The 15,898-nt window shown below is 45.0% G+C and overlaps 1 protein-coding gene across 6 annotated transcripts in view; it reads left to right on the top strand.

Annotated features, from left to right (window-relative positions):
- Positions 1-15,531, top strand: part of Erc1 (ELKS/RAB6-interacting/CAST family member 1) — a 346,919-nt gene extending 331,388 nt beyond the window's left edge. For 3 of the 6 annotated variants that reach the window (XM_045137240.1, XM_045137238.1, XM_045137236.1), the window contains one exon: positions 13,338-15,531. In XM_045137240.1, coding sequence (XP_044993175.1) covers positions 13,338-13,475 — 138 coding nt within the window. In that variant the 3' untranslated portion in view covers positions 13,476-15,531. The remainder of the gene's footprint in view (positions 1-13,337) is intronic. The other 3 variants (XM_045137242.1, XM_045137241.1, XM_045137239.1) reach the window with 1 other exon arrangement.
- The last annotated feature ends 367 nt before the right edge of the window (positions 15,532-15,898 follow it).

The following is a 15,898-nucleotide window of genomic DNA, read 5'->3' as shown; positions in this document are numbered from 1 at the left end:
TTGTGCTTCCAAATGAATTGTAGGATTGTTCCTTCTATTTCCATGAAGACTGCCATTGAAATTTTGATGGGGATTGCATTAAATGTATAGATTGCTTTTGGTAAGATTGCCATTTTCACAATATTGATTCTTCCAATCCAAGAACAAGGGATGTCTTTCCTTTTCCTAGTGTCTTCTGCAGTTTCTGTCTTGAGTGTTTTAAAGTTTTCATTGTAGAGATCCTTTTCTTCCTTGGTTAGGTTTATTCCAAGGTACTTTATTTATTTAGTTAGTTAGTTAGTTAGTTAGTTATTTTGATGCAATTGTGAAAGGAAGTGATTCTTTGATTTTATCCTCTGCATGTTTGTTGTTAGTATATAGGAGGGCTACTGATTTCTATGTATTTATTTTGTATCCTGCTACATTGCTATAAGTGTTTATCAGCTCTAACAGTTTGCTGGTAGAGTCTAGGGTCCTTTATGCATAGAATCATGTCATCTGCAAATAATGATAATTTGATTTCTTCCTTTCCAATTTTTATCCCCTTTACGTGTTTCTCTTGCCTTATTGCTATGGCTAAGACTTCCAGTACTATAGGAAAAGAAGTAGGGACAGTGGACATCCTTGTCTTTTTCCTGATTTTAATGGAAAAGCTTCAAGTTGTATTCCGTTTAGTATTATGTTAGCTGTAGATCTATCATAAATAAGCCTGCATTATGTTAAAATATGTTCCTTCTATTCTCAGTGCCTGTGTAAGACTTATCATGAAGGGATATTTAATTTTGTCAAATGCTTTTTCTGAGATAATCATGTGATTTTTGTCCTTCAGCCCATTTATGTAGTATACTATATATATATCGATTTGTTTTTTTTAATTTTCTATTTATTTATTTATGTGAGAGTGACAGACAGACAGAAAGAGGCAAATAGAGAGAGAGAGAGAGAGAGGGAGAGAATGAGCATGCCAGGGCCTCCAGCCACTACAAACGAACTCCAGATGCATGCGCCCCCTTGTGTATCTGGCTAACGTGGGTCCTGGGAAATCGAGCCTCAAACCAGGGTCCTTAGGCTTCACAGGCAAGCGCTTAACCACTAAGCCATCTCTCCAGCCCTATATATCGATTTGTATATGTTGAACCATCCCTGCAACTCTGGGATAAAGCCTACTTGGTCAGGGTGAATGATCTTTCTGATATATTCTTGTATTCTGTTTGCCAATCTTTTGTTGAGAATTTTTTGCATCTGTGTTCATGAGGGAGATTGGTCTGTAACTTTCTTTTTTTGTTCTATCTTTGTCTGGTTTTGGTACCAGAGTGATGCTGGCTTCATAGAAGGAGTTTGATAGTATTCCTTCCTTTTCTATTCTATAGAAAAGGTTGAGAAGCATTGGTGTTAGTTCTTCCATAAAGGTCTTGTAAAATATACCAGTGAATCCATCTGGGTCTGGAGACTTTTTAGTTGGGAGATTTTTGATAACTGCTTGGATCTCCATACTTGTTATAGATCTATTTAAGTGATTAATCTCATCTTGATTTAATTTTGGTAGGTCATATGGAACAAGGAAATCATTCGTTTTTCAGATTTTCAAACTTAGTGGAGTATATGATCTTATAGTATGTCCCTAAATTTTTCATTCTTATTTAGTCCCTTCATGGTCCCCAAATATGACTCAGGATATTTTAAAAGGGAAGTTGAGGGTTCCCCAGGTTTATGAATCCCAGTTTGGTGTCCTGCCCTATCATTAACAAAGAACTGATAAAGATGACTCAAGAAGGATAAATTATGAATGATTAAGCTTCTTTAGGGAGGAATCACACATTGTGGGGTTTATTTAAGGGAAACCAAGACCTAGGAAGAAGGCGAAAGCAGGGTCGTAAGCACATAGGAGGCAGGAAACACGCCCATGTGAAACCCAGCTGAGTCCATGAGACTCAGTAAGAGAAACTGAGGGTTTATGCTTTTTAAGAGAAAGACTGGAATAGAGCCACAACACATGGAAGACAGAATCCAGGTGCTTATGTAGGGAGGTTTAGAAAGAACACTCAGTATCCACCCTGAGTTTCCCCATGGAAGAAAATTTAGAGGGCAAATGGTAGTGGCTGAAGGAAGAATAGCAGATAGAAAATAACAAAGCAGAGACTAAAAAGTTTAGAGAAGAAATAAATAGTAAAGAGAATTACCTTCATGGTTACCCGAGTTTAGAGAAACTACACAGGCAGTAGGCCAAGAGTTAGAGAAAGACCCATATGGTGGATCTGGAGTGCAAGGAGGACGTGGACTTGGCAGATTCAGAGACCAGAGGAAAATCATACAAATAATGAAAGTGAGAAGTGACCCCACCCTATAAAGCAGAGGCAAGAGTTCCATTCATGCCAGAGCACAGCGGTCCTCTCTGGGCCTCAGTTTCTAACTGAAGCTGCCGAACAGAACCTAGCTTTCTCCTATTTCTCCTTCGGTACTCTGGTCTACTTGGCCCACAGCTAATGGCTCACATGGAAGGAAGATGCTTAACAGGAACAGGAACTGAGGGGTTCCTTCTGACTTACATGATCAACCTCTGACCTGGGGTGGCTAGGAGAGAGCGCAACGTGCCGGCCAGAGGCTCCTGAAAACCAGCTCCTTCCCAGCCCCCTCCCCAGTGACTTTGGGGTTACCTAGGTGGGAAAGTCAGATTGTATGGGACTTCTCCAGTTACTTCCAGTCTGCCTGAACCCTATGCTTTCACTTGTGATCAAAGGAAAGGGGCACTTTTGAAGGAGGATTAAAATGATCTCCCCTGGGCTTCTGTACCTACTAACAGGTTCAATTTCAGAAACTAGGTACACCTTTCCCAGTGTATCTGAGCATTGCTGCATTCCAGAACAGCACAAAACTTCCCTTTTAGCACATGACACACATTAACAAAATATTTTTAAAATAATGAAGTACTAATCCAGCTCAGGAATTCTTTTTACAAATGTGCTATATAACACATCTATTCCATATTTTTCATTTGGTTACTTGACAAGCCTCTCATTCCTAAGTGATGGCAGCAAACTCATTCCTGAAGTCCTTTGGCTTCAGCATAACTGAAGCCTTGTCTCTCTGTTTGCAGAATAAAAGCACTCACTTCTTACTCTTGAGGATTTTTCTAACACCTCAGTTTTAAACACCTTTTCCCAGGCCAACCGCCCATTGAGCCTTAGAAAGCCTGATTATCTACCTGGTATTTTCCCTTTAACTTACTGCTGCTATTATACTTTGTCCACCTTCAGTTCATACCTCCTGGTGTTGATTGGCAGTGGTCACATGCTTGGATTTCACTCAGTTCAAATGCATATATTTAGCTTTTCTAACCCTGCTTCGGAAAATGACCCTTTCAGCTTCTTAGTCACGCCTGCCATTTTTCTTTGTATTTATTCCAGTTTGTCTCCACTTTTCTGGCAATGAGGTGTCTCAAATGGAACACAGGGTCCTAGGTGTGGGTTTCCTGAAGCGTTGTAGTGGGGTGGGGGGCTCCCCTGATGTGTGCTGTTCACATCAGGCCAGCTCAGGGTCTTTTATCACTCTTTTTTTTGTTTTTTTGTTTTTTTTTTTTCTGAGGTAGGGTCTCATTCTAGCTCAGGCTGACCTGGAATTCATTATGTAGTCTCAGGCTGGCCTCAAACTTTGGGCAATCCTCCTACCTCTGCCTCCTGAGTGCTGGGATTAAAGTCATACACCACCACACCCTGCCCAAAAAATATATTATTATTGATTTGACAGAGAGACAGAATGAGGAGGACAGAGTGAGTATGGATGGGCACACCAGGGCCTCCTGCCAATGCACTCAGACTCCAGGCACATGCGTCACCCTTTGCATCTGGCTTTACACGGGTACTGGTTAATCAAACCTGGGCCTTCAGGCCTTTGCAGACAAGTACCTTCGACCACAGAGTCATCTGTCTAGCTCCCTTTTGTCACTCTAAAAAACTACATTGTTCTATCCAGATCCAGTAAGTACCACATGCCTCAGCTACAGAACACCCACTTCCTGCTCCCTGTCTTAGAACACACTGCTTTCTACTTTCCCTTCTTTATGTCTCTACTGTCATGGCATATTCTTTTTTTTTTTTTTTAATCTTGATATATATATATATATATATATATATATATATATATATATATATATATATATATATATATATATTCTTTTTTTTTTTTTTTTGGAGGTAGGGCCCAGGCTGACCTGGAATTAACTATGTAGTCTCATGTGGCCTCAAACTCACTGCAGTCCTCCTACCTCTGCCTCCCAAGTGCTGTGATTAAAGGCATGCACCACCATGCCCAGCTTCTGTGTTCTTTTTTCTTTATTCTTTTTTCCTTTTTTGGAGACAGAGTCTTGCTATATAACCCAAGTTGGCTTCCTTCCACACTGTTGTAGTCAGCTGCACCACACTGCTGGGATGAACCTCCAGACCAAATAGTTTATAGAGGAACAGGATTTATTTCAGGCTTATAGGTCCAGGGGAGGTTCCATAATGGTGGGAGAAACTGCCCCCCTTTACCAAATCCACGCAGAGAGAAAAACCACCACCACCACTACCAAAAGCAAGCACACTCTGGGAACCCCAGGCAGAGCTCAAGTGCTCTGCATACCTTTAGGCTAGAATTCAGATCTGCCCTCTCCCCCTTTTCCCCCACCCCTAGTAACACCTTAGGGCTAGACCCCAGGATCCTCCCACAGTGACAGCTCTTCCAGCCAGGCAGCTGGAGATCCAAGTTACAACTTTAATCAAACATTTGAGTCTATTGGGGGACATAAATTCAAACTGCCACATTCCACCCCTGGCCCCTTATAGACTCATAACCATCTCACATTCTATTGTATATAATCTAAAGGTTCCATAGTCTTTGTTCACTTTAAGACTGCATCGTAACTGTGAATCCTGTAAAATCAAACTAGTTACATACTTTTAACATACAATGGCATGGAATAAACATTTCTATTACTATAAGGCATAACAAAGAGAGACTGGAGCAATAAAACCTCAACAACTGTTAGGCAAACATCTACAGTTTAAGTCCAACATCCATGACCAGTGACAGATCTCTGGATTTTCCAATTCTGCACTGCCAACAGGGCTGAGTAGCTAAGGAAAACTCCATCCTGAGCCAACAGCACTCCGCGGTAGCCCTTGCACAGTTCTAACATCTCCAAAACAGTTTGGGGTCTCCATGTCTACACAGTCTATCTTCCAATGGTTTGCCAACCTCTGTGTCAGGGTCATCACATCTGGCCTCATATCACATCTCAGCGGTAGCTGCTGGATCTGTATACACTTCATAACCCACTCCACACATTTTTTATGCTTCTGAAATCAATACCAGGTGTGCAGGATACAGCCATATTCTTAATTCAGGGACAAAATAAATCTGACCTTGAAGAGCAGGTTCCTTCCTTTGTAAAGAGTTTGCATTCCTACCATTTAGTCTTCCTGGGTAGAATCACCTCAGGCGTTCTCTCCATTGTTTCAGTGTGAAGTAACTGGGTCATCTTCCTTAAGATTGCTTATGTGTTTGACAACAGCAGCTTCAGTAACCTAAAACCAGTCTCTGTGCCATTAACCCTGAACTTGTATGATGTCTTCCAACTTTAAATCTTAAATTTCTCAGTTCTATATCGTTAGCCAACCACATAAGTCCTTTACAAATTTAAAGTTGATTAGTCTCTGAGCATGGGCAGAATGCAGCCAACCCTTATGCTAGGAGCCAATTCCAACAAAGTTCTCTACAGCCTTCCAAAGCCAACACGATCTCTGCACTTAGCATTTTCACACTGTCACAAAAATAGTCCATAAAACTTGGCTTACTGCTCTGGAAGGTGTCTTCAGTTGCAAGGACCAAGTCCTTGTCCTTTCCTCCAGAACAGAAATTCCAAAAGACCAAAATCTCCATGGTCAGATTCATCACACACCAACAACCCAGTCCCTGGTACCAGTTTCTGTTGTAGTCAGCTCTGTGCTGATGGGATGAACCTCCAGACCAGGTAGTTTATGGAACAGGATTTATTTCAGGCTTACAGGTCCAGGGGAAGTTCCATAATGGTGGGAGAAGCTGGCCCCTTTACCAGATCCACACAGAGAGAAAAACCACCACCACCACTACCAAAAGCAAGCACACTCTGGGAACCCCAGGCAGATCTCAGGTACTAGGCTAGAACTCACATTGGCCCCCAGTAACACCTTAGGGCTGGACCCCAGGATCCAGCCACAGTGATGGCTCCTCTAGCCAAGCAGCTGGAAACCCAAGTTACAGCTTTAAAACATGAGTCTGTTGGGGAACATAAATTCAAACTACTGTACTCACCCTCCCAAATTCTGAGATTACAGAATATATACATACTTGGCTCAGTTATCACATTCTTTAACTAACTATCTCTTTTTTTCTCCTTTCTGCTCAAGCAGAAGGCATTCTGTATGCTATGTTTACTCAATTCAGATATAAAATGCAATAGCTTTGGCATGTTCTGGGTTGTGCATCCATCACCTTAATAAAGTTTCGTATATTGTCGCCTACAAAGGAACCTGTGCTGATCAACACTTATTCTCAATTTCCCACAACACCCTAGTCCCAGAGCACCTGTCTTCCTTTTGACTCGAAATCTGTCCCTTTACATGGAAAAGAAATTATACAGTATGTGGTGTTTGTGACTGGCTTCTTTCACTCAGCTGGTTGTTTCCATGTACCATGTTAGTCAGGATCCTCTAGAAAAGAATGAATATGTATCGTGAGGGAGAATTTATTAAGACGGGCTCACATGATATGGGCTGAGCAGTGCAACAGTGGCAGTCTGCAGTCTGGAGAGGCTGAGAACCTGGTAGCTGCTGAGTCCACAAGACTGGATACGTCAGTCCCAGTCTGCTGCTGAAATCCTGGAGGAGTCCTGGAAAGCTGCTGGTATTTGGTGCACTCTGGAGGGCTGAAGACGGTGGGGGTCAATGTCAGCAAAGGATGGCAGCAGTGGGGATGCCCTCATTAGTGCACCACCACTGAGGGCAAACGCAGGCACACAGAAGATGGCCACATTTCCCGGGAACTTCTTTATAGTAGGCTGCCACCAGAAGGACGGCCTACTCTAGGGAAGAGTCTTTCCCTCAGCCAGTCCTTCCTGGAAATGTCCTCAGAGACCTGCCCAAGAGGCATGTCTCTTAATTCCTGATCTGGTCAGGTTGTCACACCTACCGTGTATGATACGGCTTTATACTAGGCAGTGCCATCAAATGTCATTCCTCCTTACTGGCCAGTCTATCAACTCTTCTTGAGCATTTTCTTTGCTTCTTTTTGTCCCTCCTCAAGGTCTTAGCATATCAGAATTACACTTTTAGGAATATAGAAAACTTTAAAGGGTATTTATGTTTTATTATTATTATTATTATTATTATTAACAACATATTTCATATGGTACATTATGTGTTGGTACCCTCTTTTCCCTTGTCCCTGCCCCCATTCCATTGGTGACCCTCTTCAATGGGGTTGCAGGTATTCCCCATGGGGTTGTGGGTTATGCATTATGGGAGCAGCAGTCAGTTATTTTGGGGGGAGGGAATGCCTCTGGGCATGATGTCTCAAGCTGTGGCTCTTAAAATCTTTCCGCCCTCTCTTCCACAATATTTCCTGAGCCATGGTGAGTGAGTTTTCAGTCTACTTCAGTGATGAGCTCTTAGAAGCCTCTGGATTTCTGCTTTGGTAGGTGTTGAGTGTCCTCAGGGTCTGTCTCCTTCGCCCCGGCACTGATTATCAGGTTCAGCATGGAAACAGCACTTATGCTCGTCTCCCCATTCCTCTGTGGTTTCAGCTGTGGCTTGGCTGAAGTGCGAGGGGAAGTTTATCTCCTCAGCTGTCACTACCTTTCCATGCGTGCAAACTCAAGATCCCAGAATCCGGGAGTTGGGGACCCAGGGGCACCTCAGTCAGGAAGGTGGAGCAAGGGGTGTGCTCCCACAGCAAGCTCACAGGGTCCATGCAGCCCAGAGCCAGCCGCTGGGGAACAAGGCCTATCTGGCCTACTCCTATGTTGTAGTTTTATTCATACTTCTGATTTTAAAGGTTGATGTTACTGTGGTGTTATCAAGTGCTTGAAGCTGTTTGCTCTGAAAGCCAGCTGATAAGGATTCAGATCCCCAGCATCCGTGTAAAGCCAGACACAATATGGCATGCATATCCATAATCCCAGTGACACAAGATTTAGGGGTTAAGGAGGGTCCTTATCCTATTTTAACAAAGAATTGATAAAAAAAAAAAAAAAACTAGCCCTCAACAGATAAGTTGTTAGTCACTGAATTTATTCAGGGAGAAGTTAAAACTCATGAGGCTTACTTAGGGGAAATTGGTATCTAGGAAAAAGATGGAGCAGTTTCACATGCAGGTGGAAGATCAGACATAAAAGCCCCTTCAGAGAAGCAAAAGACCATAAAGGATTAAGAAATAGGGAAGGAGAGCCGGGCATGGTGGTGTACACCTTTAATCCCAGCACTCAGGGAGGTAGAGGTAGGAGAATCGCCGTGAGTTCGAGGCCACCCTGAAATGACATAGTGAATTTCAGGTCAGCCTAGAGTGAGACCCTACCTCGAAAAAAAAAGAAGAAGAAGAAGAAGAAATAGGGAAGGTGTCGGGAATCAAAGAAAAATCATACATGTAGTGGAAGTGAGAAGAGACCCGAAAGCATGACACAGATAGAAGGCAGGCAGAAGATAGCCACGCCAAAATAAGTGCTCTTCGCTTCCTAGCCAGGCTGGTCCCAGCCAGACTGGGAAGGAGGGACAGACTTCAGTGTTCAGACAGGTCACGGGGCAAAAGGAAAGAGAGGGCGTGGCCCAGCCTCCAGATCAGAGGGACCAAGATTGGGCTGGTTCGTGGACTTAGCGGGCTGATGCAGAGAAGCTTTGCCGAGGAAGCCAGAAGTTCTGCTGGGTATGCCACTGACAGCCATCCTGGATGAGACAGGATCAGATGCAAGTTTCAGGAGGGACAGAGTGGCATCTCCTTGTTCCTTCTTTGGGCTTCTGTCCTAACTAACTTCCTGTTTAAAAAAAAAAAAAAAACTGCCTTCTTCCTGTTTCTCCTTCATCAGCATAGCTATGGATGGACAAAGTCCGGAGAATGCCACAGCTCATTGGTCAGCCAGCTGACCTTCACAGCAGCACAAGACCCTGCCTCGAACCCATGGAAGGCGAGGACAACCCCACACAATGCGTGGCAGACACATGCCCATACACATACATTCAACCCACACAGATAGAATGAGGTTACAGGTTCCTCTGTCCACTCAAACTGACCCCCAGTGTTAACTCTTTATTGCTATAACACGACATGAGATAATTATAAGGATGAAAATGTATTTTGATTTTGGAGTGTACATTCCAACATTAGGATGACCCAGTGCTCTGTGGGCCTGACGACCATGCTGGGTACTGAGGACACGGCAGTGCACACTGCTCCTGTTATGACTGGTCGAGTGAGGAAGGGGGTGGAGCTTCCACCACCCTTCAGTGATGCACCCCCAAATGACCCAAGGACCCATATGAAGTCCTATGTCCCAAAGCTTTTACCACCTCCCAGTGCACAACCCTAGGGACCAAGCTTTCCCCACATTTGGCAAACCACAACACTAGTCTTAATAATTTTTGTTTGTTTGGTTGGTTTGATTTTCTCGAGGTTGAGTTTCACTCTAGCCCAGGCTGACCTGGAATTCACTATGTAGTCTCAGGGTGGCCGCGATCCTCCTACCTCTACTTCCCGAGTGCTGGGATTTAAGGCATGCATCACTGCACCCAGTAATAGTTTTATATCTTCTATATATTTTATTTTTCTAGTTCCTAAATTTTAGATGTCTATAGCACCTTGTTTGGACCTGGAGTTTATTAATAATTTTTTACTTGTGTACATGGGTGGTGTACATATTCATATTGTGGTGTACTGTGTGTTCCATGTGCAGGTGGACAGGCATGTGTGAAGACAGTTTGGCATCTTCCTCTGTTGCTCTCCATCTGACTCTCTGAGGCAGACAGGGTCTCTTTTGAACCCAAGGTTTGCCAGTTGGACTAGTACAGCTAGCCTGCCCCAGGTCACCCAGCTCCACCTCCCAAGTGCTGGAATTGCAGATGGCTTGCCATGCCCTTCCAGCATTCACATGGGTGCTAGGGAGCCACTGTGCCATTTCCCCAGTCGTGGTTAATAAGTCTGTGTCATCGTATTGCCTTCATACAGCCAGGTATGGTGACCACATGCCTGCAAGCCCAACACTAATCAGGCAGAGGCAGGACAATCACCACAACCTCCAGGCCAGCCAGAGCTATGGAGCAAGACTGCCTCAAAAAAGTACTGCCCTAGTGACCTTGGCATGACTCAGAAAGCACCATAGTTCTGAGAAGTGACAGGGGAGTGCTCAGCACTGCAATATCTCGATCACACCTTCCAAGGCTCAGGGTCTATTGCAGAAGAGGTGGCAGAAAGAATGTAAAAGCCAAAGGAAGGATAGGACTCCTTACAATGTGCTCCTTCAGACACAAAATGGCCTGAATACCCATGACCTCACAGTGCCTGACACTACCTACACAAGACCATCATAATAGGAAGAAAGATGATGAGATCAAAGTAAAAGAGAAGACTGATTGAGAGGGGAGGGGATATGATGGAAAATGGAATCTCAAAGGAGAAAGTGGGGGGAGGGAGGGTATTATACCATGGGATATTTTTTATAATCATGGAAGTTGTTAATAAAAATTTGAAAAAAAAAAAAAGTACTGCCCTAGTAAATAGATATATGCAATTAAACTTTGTGGCCGAGCCTCAACAGTTGTGTTTTCTCCCTAGCGATTGCTAGAGCACTGATTTGCTCAAACCATAGCTAGCGCTGGTTGTCAGTAATCTGTAAAGTATTTGCCAGTGTTATGGGGGTTGGGGGCATACCTATCTTGTTTAATCACCAAGGAAATAATCTTTTACGTGCTTATTAGCCATTTGTAATTCTGTGTATGTGTTCCTATGTATTATGAGTGTGTGTGTGTGTGTGTGTGTGTGTGTGTGCGCGCTCGCACATGTGTATGCATGTTTTTCTATGTTTTTCTTTCTTTTCCACGTCTCTTGTAATATTTATGTAGTACTTTTTTAAGTTGGGGGGTGCCACTGAAAAAAATGTACTAAACCAAACTGTACCATTTAACACTCCATAATTACATGCTTAACAAAAGCTAAAATAGAACAGAAAATGTGTCATGTGAAATAAGTAATTGATTTGTGGAGGATGAAATGCAGGTACCAGGGTCAGAGTTCAAGCTACAGTTGCCCAGAATATTTCTGGGAGGACTTGAGACAGGAAACATGCAGACAGCCCACAACCGCCTCTTGTCTGGTTGCCTCCCATCCTGTGGAGGAGACTCCAGCGCTGCTGTCTTCTGTCCCGCAGAGGAGACTCCAGCACCGCCGTCTTTTCCATTCTCTTCAGTTTCATGGCCAGGGTCACCATTTAGCAGAAGAAAGATTGTTAGGTCTGCCCCCAACTGCAGCATCAAGCTCATTCTTGGCTCAGAGCATCTAGATTCCAGCAGCAGTATTTACTTAAAACTTGGGGCACGGTGGCACATGCCTTTAATCCCAGTGCCCGGGAGGCAGAGGTAGGAGGATCACTGTGAGTTCAAGGCCACCCTGAGGCTACATAGTGATTCCAGGTCAGGCTGGGCTAGAGTGAGACCCTACCTCAAAAATCAAACTTGGTTCTCTTTGCTGTTTTGTTTTCTTTTTCTCTTTCTGAAGGAACTTATCCACTTAACCATAGTAATAATCATTACTACACCAAAAGCTTATCAAGCATTTAAAAATTAAAAAACCATTTTCAGCGCATTGGCCATTACATTACCCTTTACATGACTATGCCATTAAATTTCCTAAAACAGCCATATGAGACTATTACTGCCCCACTCTACAGATGAGAAGAGTGTCAGGGTCATTTAAACCAATAAATGGCAGAGCTGACATTGAAACCCAGGCATCCTTACTCCAAAACCCATATTCTTAACTACTGTAGTTAGTATTCAGTTTAGACTTCACTCCTTTCTTTCCTGGACCCTTTTCTGCCTCATATTTTCAGTCTTATCTATTTGATCCCCAGCTAGAGTCATCAGAAATGAATTCCATTCTCCTTGTAGAACTCCACTTTGAGAAGACTAAGATGTGTGCATGCCTGTCCTCTGACCTCCTTCATTTCCCTCGTCTCGGTGCCCCCTTAACGCTGCCCTGTGCTTACAGCAGTAGCCTCCTTGACAGTATCTTCCCATCCAGCACGACCTCGAACTCACGGTGTAGCCCAAGCTGACTTCAAACTTAGGACTATCCTCCTACCTCAGCCTCCTGAGTGCAGGGCTTCGAGGCATGAGCCACTACCCATGGCTTCCATCCAACATCTTTTGTAACTTCTAAGCCATCATCTAAGACCATGAAGGCAGTCACGTTAACATGCCATTTTACAACTCTGGGAGTTCCTTATTTAAGGTGGTGGTTCTCACCAGATTCTGTCTAAAAAGCCAAGCCTCCCATTATCTGGACCTTGCCTGTCTCTTCAGCTTCATTTCTGTCTTTGTCCAGCCAGGTTTCTCTCTAGTGTGCTAAAGACCCACCCTCCCCAGATGTGTGCCAAGCACTCCCTAGCTCCATGCAGCTGCACTTCTCTCGTGTCTCCAAAACTTCTTCTGCCTTTGGCTCTTGAGATGCAGTTGCCAGTCACCTTTATCTCCTCCCTCCTGGACCCCTCCAGATGGATTAGTTGTATTTTCCCCATATAGCATGTTCTCATGTGTCTGTGGTAGACTGGGTTCTGACTTAACCACTGGTTTCTGCCACCAACCTGCATGGGTCCCTAGGACAAAGAAAATCCGTTCATCTTTCAGGACCCCGCATGCACAGCAGCACACCCTCGACAATTGCTGGCTGAGATGCTTGCAGGAATGTTAAGGGCAGTATTTACAAACAATGGGGATCTGGAAGCATGCCCAGTCCTCAGTAGGCTGCCGTGCTGAATCGAGCAGCACACGGCCAGTGGAGGAGTCACTGAAGCAGGAACACCAGGTGAAGTTGAGAGCCTCAGACCCTGTCCCCCACCTGTGAGGTTGGCACAGTAGCCAGAGCAGTCCACTAGCATGCACTGCAAGTGGTCAGCATTGGGCCCTAGACTTATCACTGCTTTGGGTCTTGTTTTCATGAATAGATACCTCTGTACTCCTTGGGTTGTTCACATATCAGTTGCCTCTTCCTGTCATTTCTCTACTGATAAATCATCATCTTTAACTCAATTCCCATAGGCTTGCTGAAATATACCTAAAATCCACCTCTTCTTTCCCTTTCAGCTTCAGGATGAGCTAGAGAAAGGCGAACGAGACAATGCAGAGTTGCAGGAGTTTGCCAACACCATTCTCCAGCAGATAGCTGACCACTGCCCCGACATTCTCGAGCAAGTTGTCAATGCCCTGGAAGAGTCGTCCTGACCTGCTCTGTGGGAAGTGCTTAGCCCAGAAGCCCAAGAGAGGTGCCAACGGAGCCAAGAAGGGAGACCTGGAGGAACAGGCATCTAGAAACTTCGCCACACCAAACCCTGCAAAGTACATCCTGTCTTGCTCTCTTGAAGAAGTGTGTGTCCTGCCCATTTCTAGATCCATCACCTTACTTCACCTTCTGCTTTGAATGTCGTCTCTGCACAAATTTCCTGGGCCTCCATGAAGAACTGCCCCCTGGTCGTTGGCAGCGGAGAGCTGGGAGGCTGGAAGTCCTCTGCCTTCCAGGGACAGGAAGCCAGCGGCCCACTTGGCTGTTTGACAGGACAGCTCATCTGGAGTCTACTCAGTCCAGCAAGAACGAGAATCCTCACCACAGACCTAAGAGCTCAGCATTCTAATATCATAACGGGTATGTTCTCCTTAGAAAGTGAAACAGAAACCTCAAGAAAAGTACAAAAGGAGGAAGGCATGACATCAGGGACGAAGAGAAGAGTGTCCCTTGTGTGTGCCATTTCTGGGCGCCATCTTGAAGTCGTGCCTCGAGGAGTGGGGCAGAGTAGCCTCGTGGTGGCGTAGCATTCAGGCCTACGTGTGATTCAAAGCCCTGAACAGGTGACTCACTGCTTTGCTCTCAGTTGACAGAAAGATCGTGGACTGCTTTCTCTTGTTCAAGGCCTTTGACCTTACCACACTGCGTTGTCAGGTTAAATATTTGAATGAGAAGAGGCCTTCACATTAGAGCCTGTCATCACCACCCGCAGCGCTGAGCCTCTTGCTGGAGTGTGTGTTGCACCTCCTAACCTCATGCTGTGCCTGGATTCTTCTAGCACAGATGAATGTGACCTGTCCCACACATTCTGCCGGGCAGAGAATAGTTATGCAGTGTGCACATCAGTGCGGCAAGCATCCATTCTTGAAAAGGTCTCTTCAGTGAGGAAGGGGTGCAGTGGGTGCCGTGAGACATGCTTAGTTGAGTTATAGCAGCAAAGAACATACCCTTTTCTTCTGCATCGTCAGTGCTATCATTTATAGGAATGTCTTTCCCAAGCCGCCACTCCTCATTCTCATTCCAGTGGAAGTCATGGACTCGTGGGGCTGACTCGCCTCTTTGCCTGCAGAGTCATGGTTGGTCATTCAGGATCTCTGTCATCAGTATCATCACCCTGAAGCAGTACTTCATGTAGGGACTGTGAATGTCCACTGCTGAGTACATCTGCAGGAGCCTGGTGAGCTCAGCCGCCACCACGCTGACGTGAGAAAGGTACAAATCCAGCTTAGGACATGGGCATTTTGCAGACCCACGCATAGACAAGGTCATCACCAGTGATCAGGCTCCAAGGAACAGACAGCTTGCACACATCTCATCTTCGACCTCCTCTTTCAGCCTCCCTGGGACACTCCTGTCTCCTGTTAGGTTGCTGGAGTGAGTGCTTCCGTCTCGCCCTCTCTCCCCAGTTGTATTCTCAGAATATTTAATGCTGCCTGCAAATTCCTCATAACCCTCAACTCAGACCCTCACACAGCAGCTCCCATTGTCCCCTTAAATAGCCCCAGCTCCCCTTTGTCCCTCTAAAATGATTCACCTTCATGTAAAATGCCATGAAGTGCTCCTTATGGGGATCTGAATGGATTCTGGCAGTAAACGTCTCACTGGGACTCTTGATGAGACTGTCAGCAAGGGCATAGGGGTTAGGTCGGAAGCACTGGGGCTGAGGAAAGGGCTCCGTGGACAAGAGCACTGTGTGCAAGCATGGAGACTCGAGCTCGGTCTCCAGCACCCATACAAAAGCAGGGCATAGCTGCACACGCCCGTGACCCCAGTGCTGAGGTGTCAGAGACAGGAGAATCACCGGGGATCACTGGTCATGGAGGAACAGCAGGAGGGGTACCCGGCATCCTTCTGTGGCCTACACATACTAAAAAGTAGTAGTAATGGTCATTACTGGCCAGATTTTTTTTTTTTGAGGGGACTAGAAAGATGGCTTGGCAGCTTAATGTGCTTGCTTGCAATGCCTGTTGGCCCAGGTTCAACTCCCCAGGACCCACATAAAGCCAGATGCACAAAGTGGCACGTGCATCTGGACTTCATTTGCAGTGGCAAAAGGCCCTGGCATGCCCATTCTCCCTGCCTCACCCCACACATGCATGCATACACTAAATTAAAAAAAAAAAAAAAAAAAAAAACTTTGAGACAAGGTCTCATGTAATCCAGTCTAGGGGGTCTAACTCACTGTGTAGCCAAAGATAGCCTTGAGCTTCAGATCCTCCTGGCTCTGCTTCCCAAGTGCTGTGATCACCTCCATACTGGATATATGCAATGCTGGGCACTGTAAGATTTTGTGCAAGCACTACCAACTCTTGCCCCCATGTATCTCAATTTTAATTACTTCTCTTGTCCTGACCATGAGTCCTAT

This window comes from Jaculus jaculus, chromosome 18 (assembly GCF_020740685.1).
Source record: "Jaculus jaculus isolate mJacJac1 chromosome 18, mJacJac1.mat.Y.cur, whole genome shotgun sequence".
NCBI lineage: Eukaryota > Metazoa > Chordata > Mammalia > Rodentia > Dipodidae > Jaculus > Jaculus jaculus.
The sequence above is the reverse complement of the archived record's forward strand: the minus strand, read 5'-3'. Positions and strand labels throughout refer to the sequence as shown.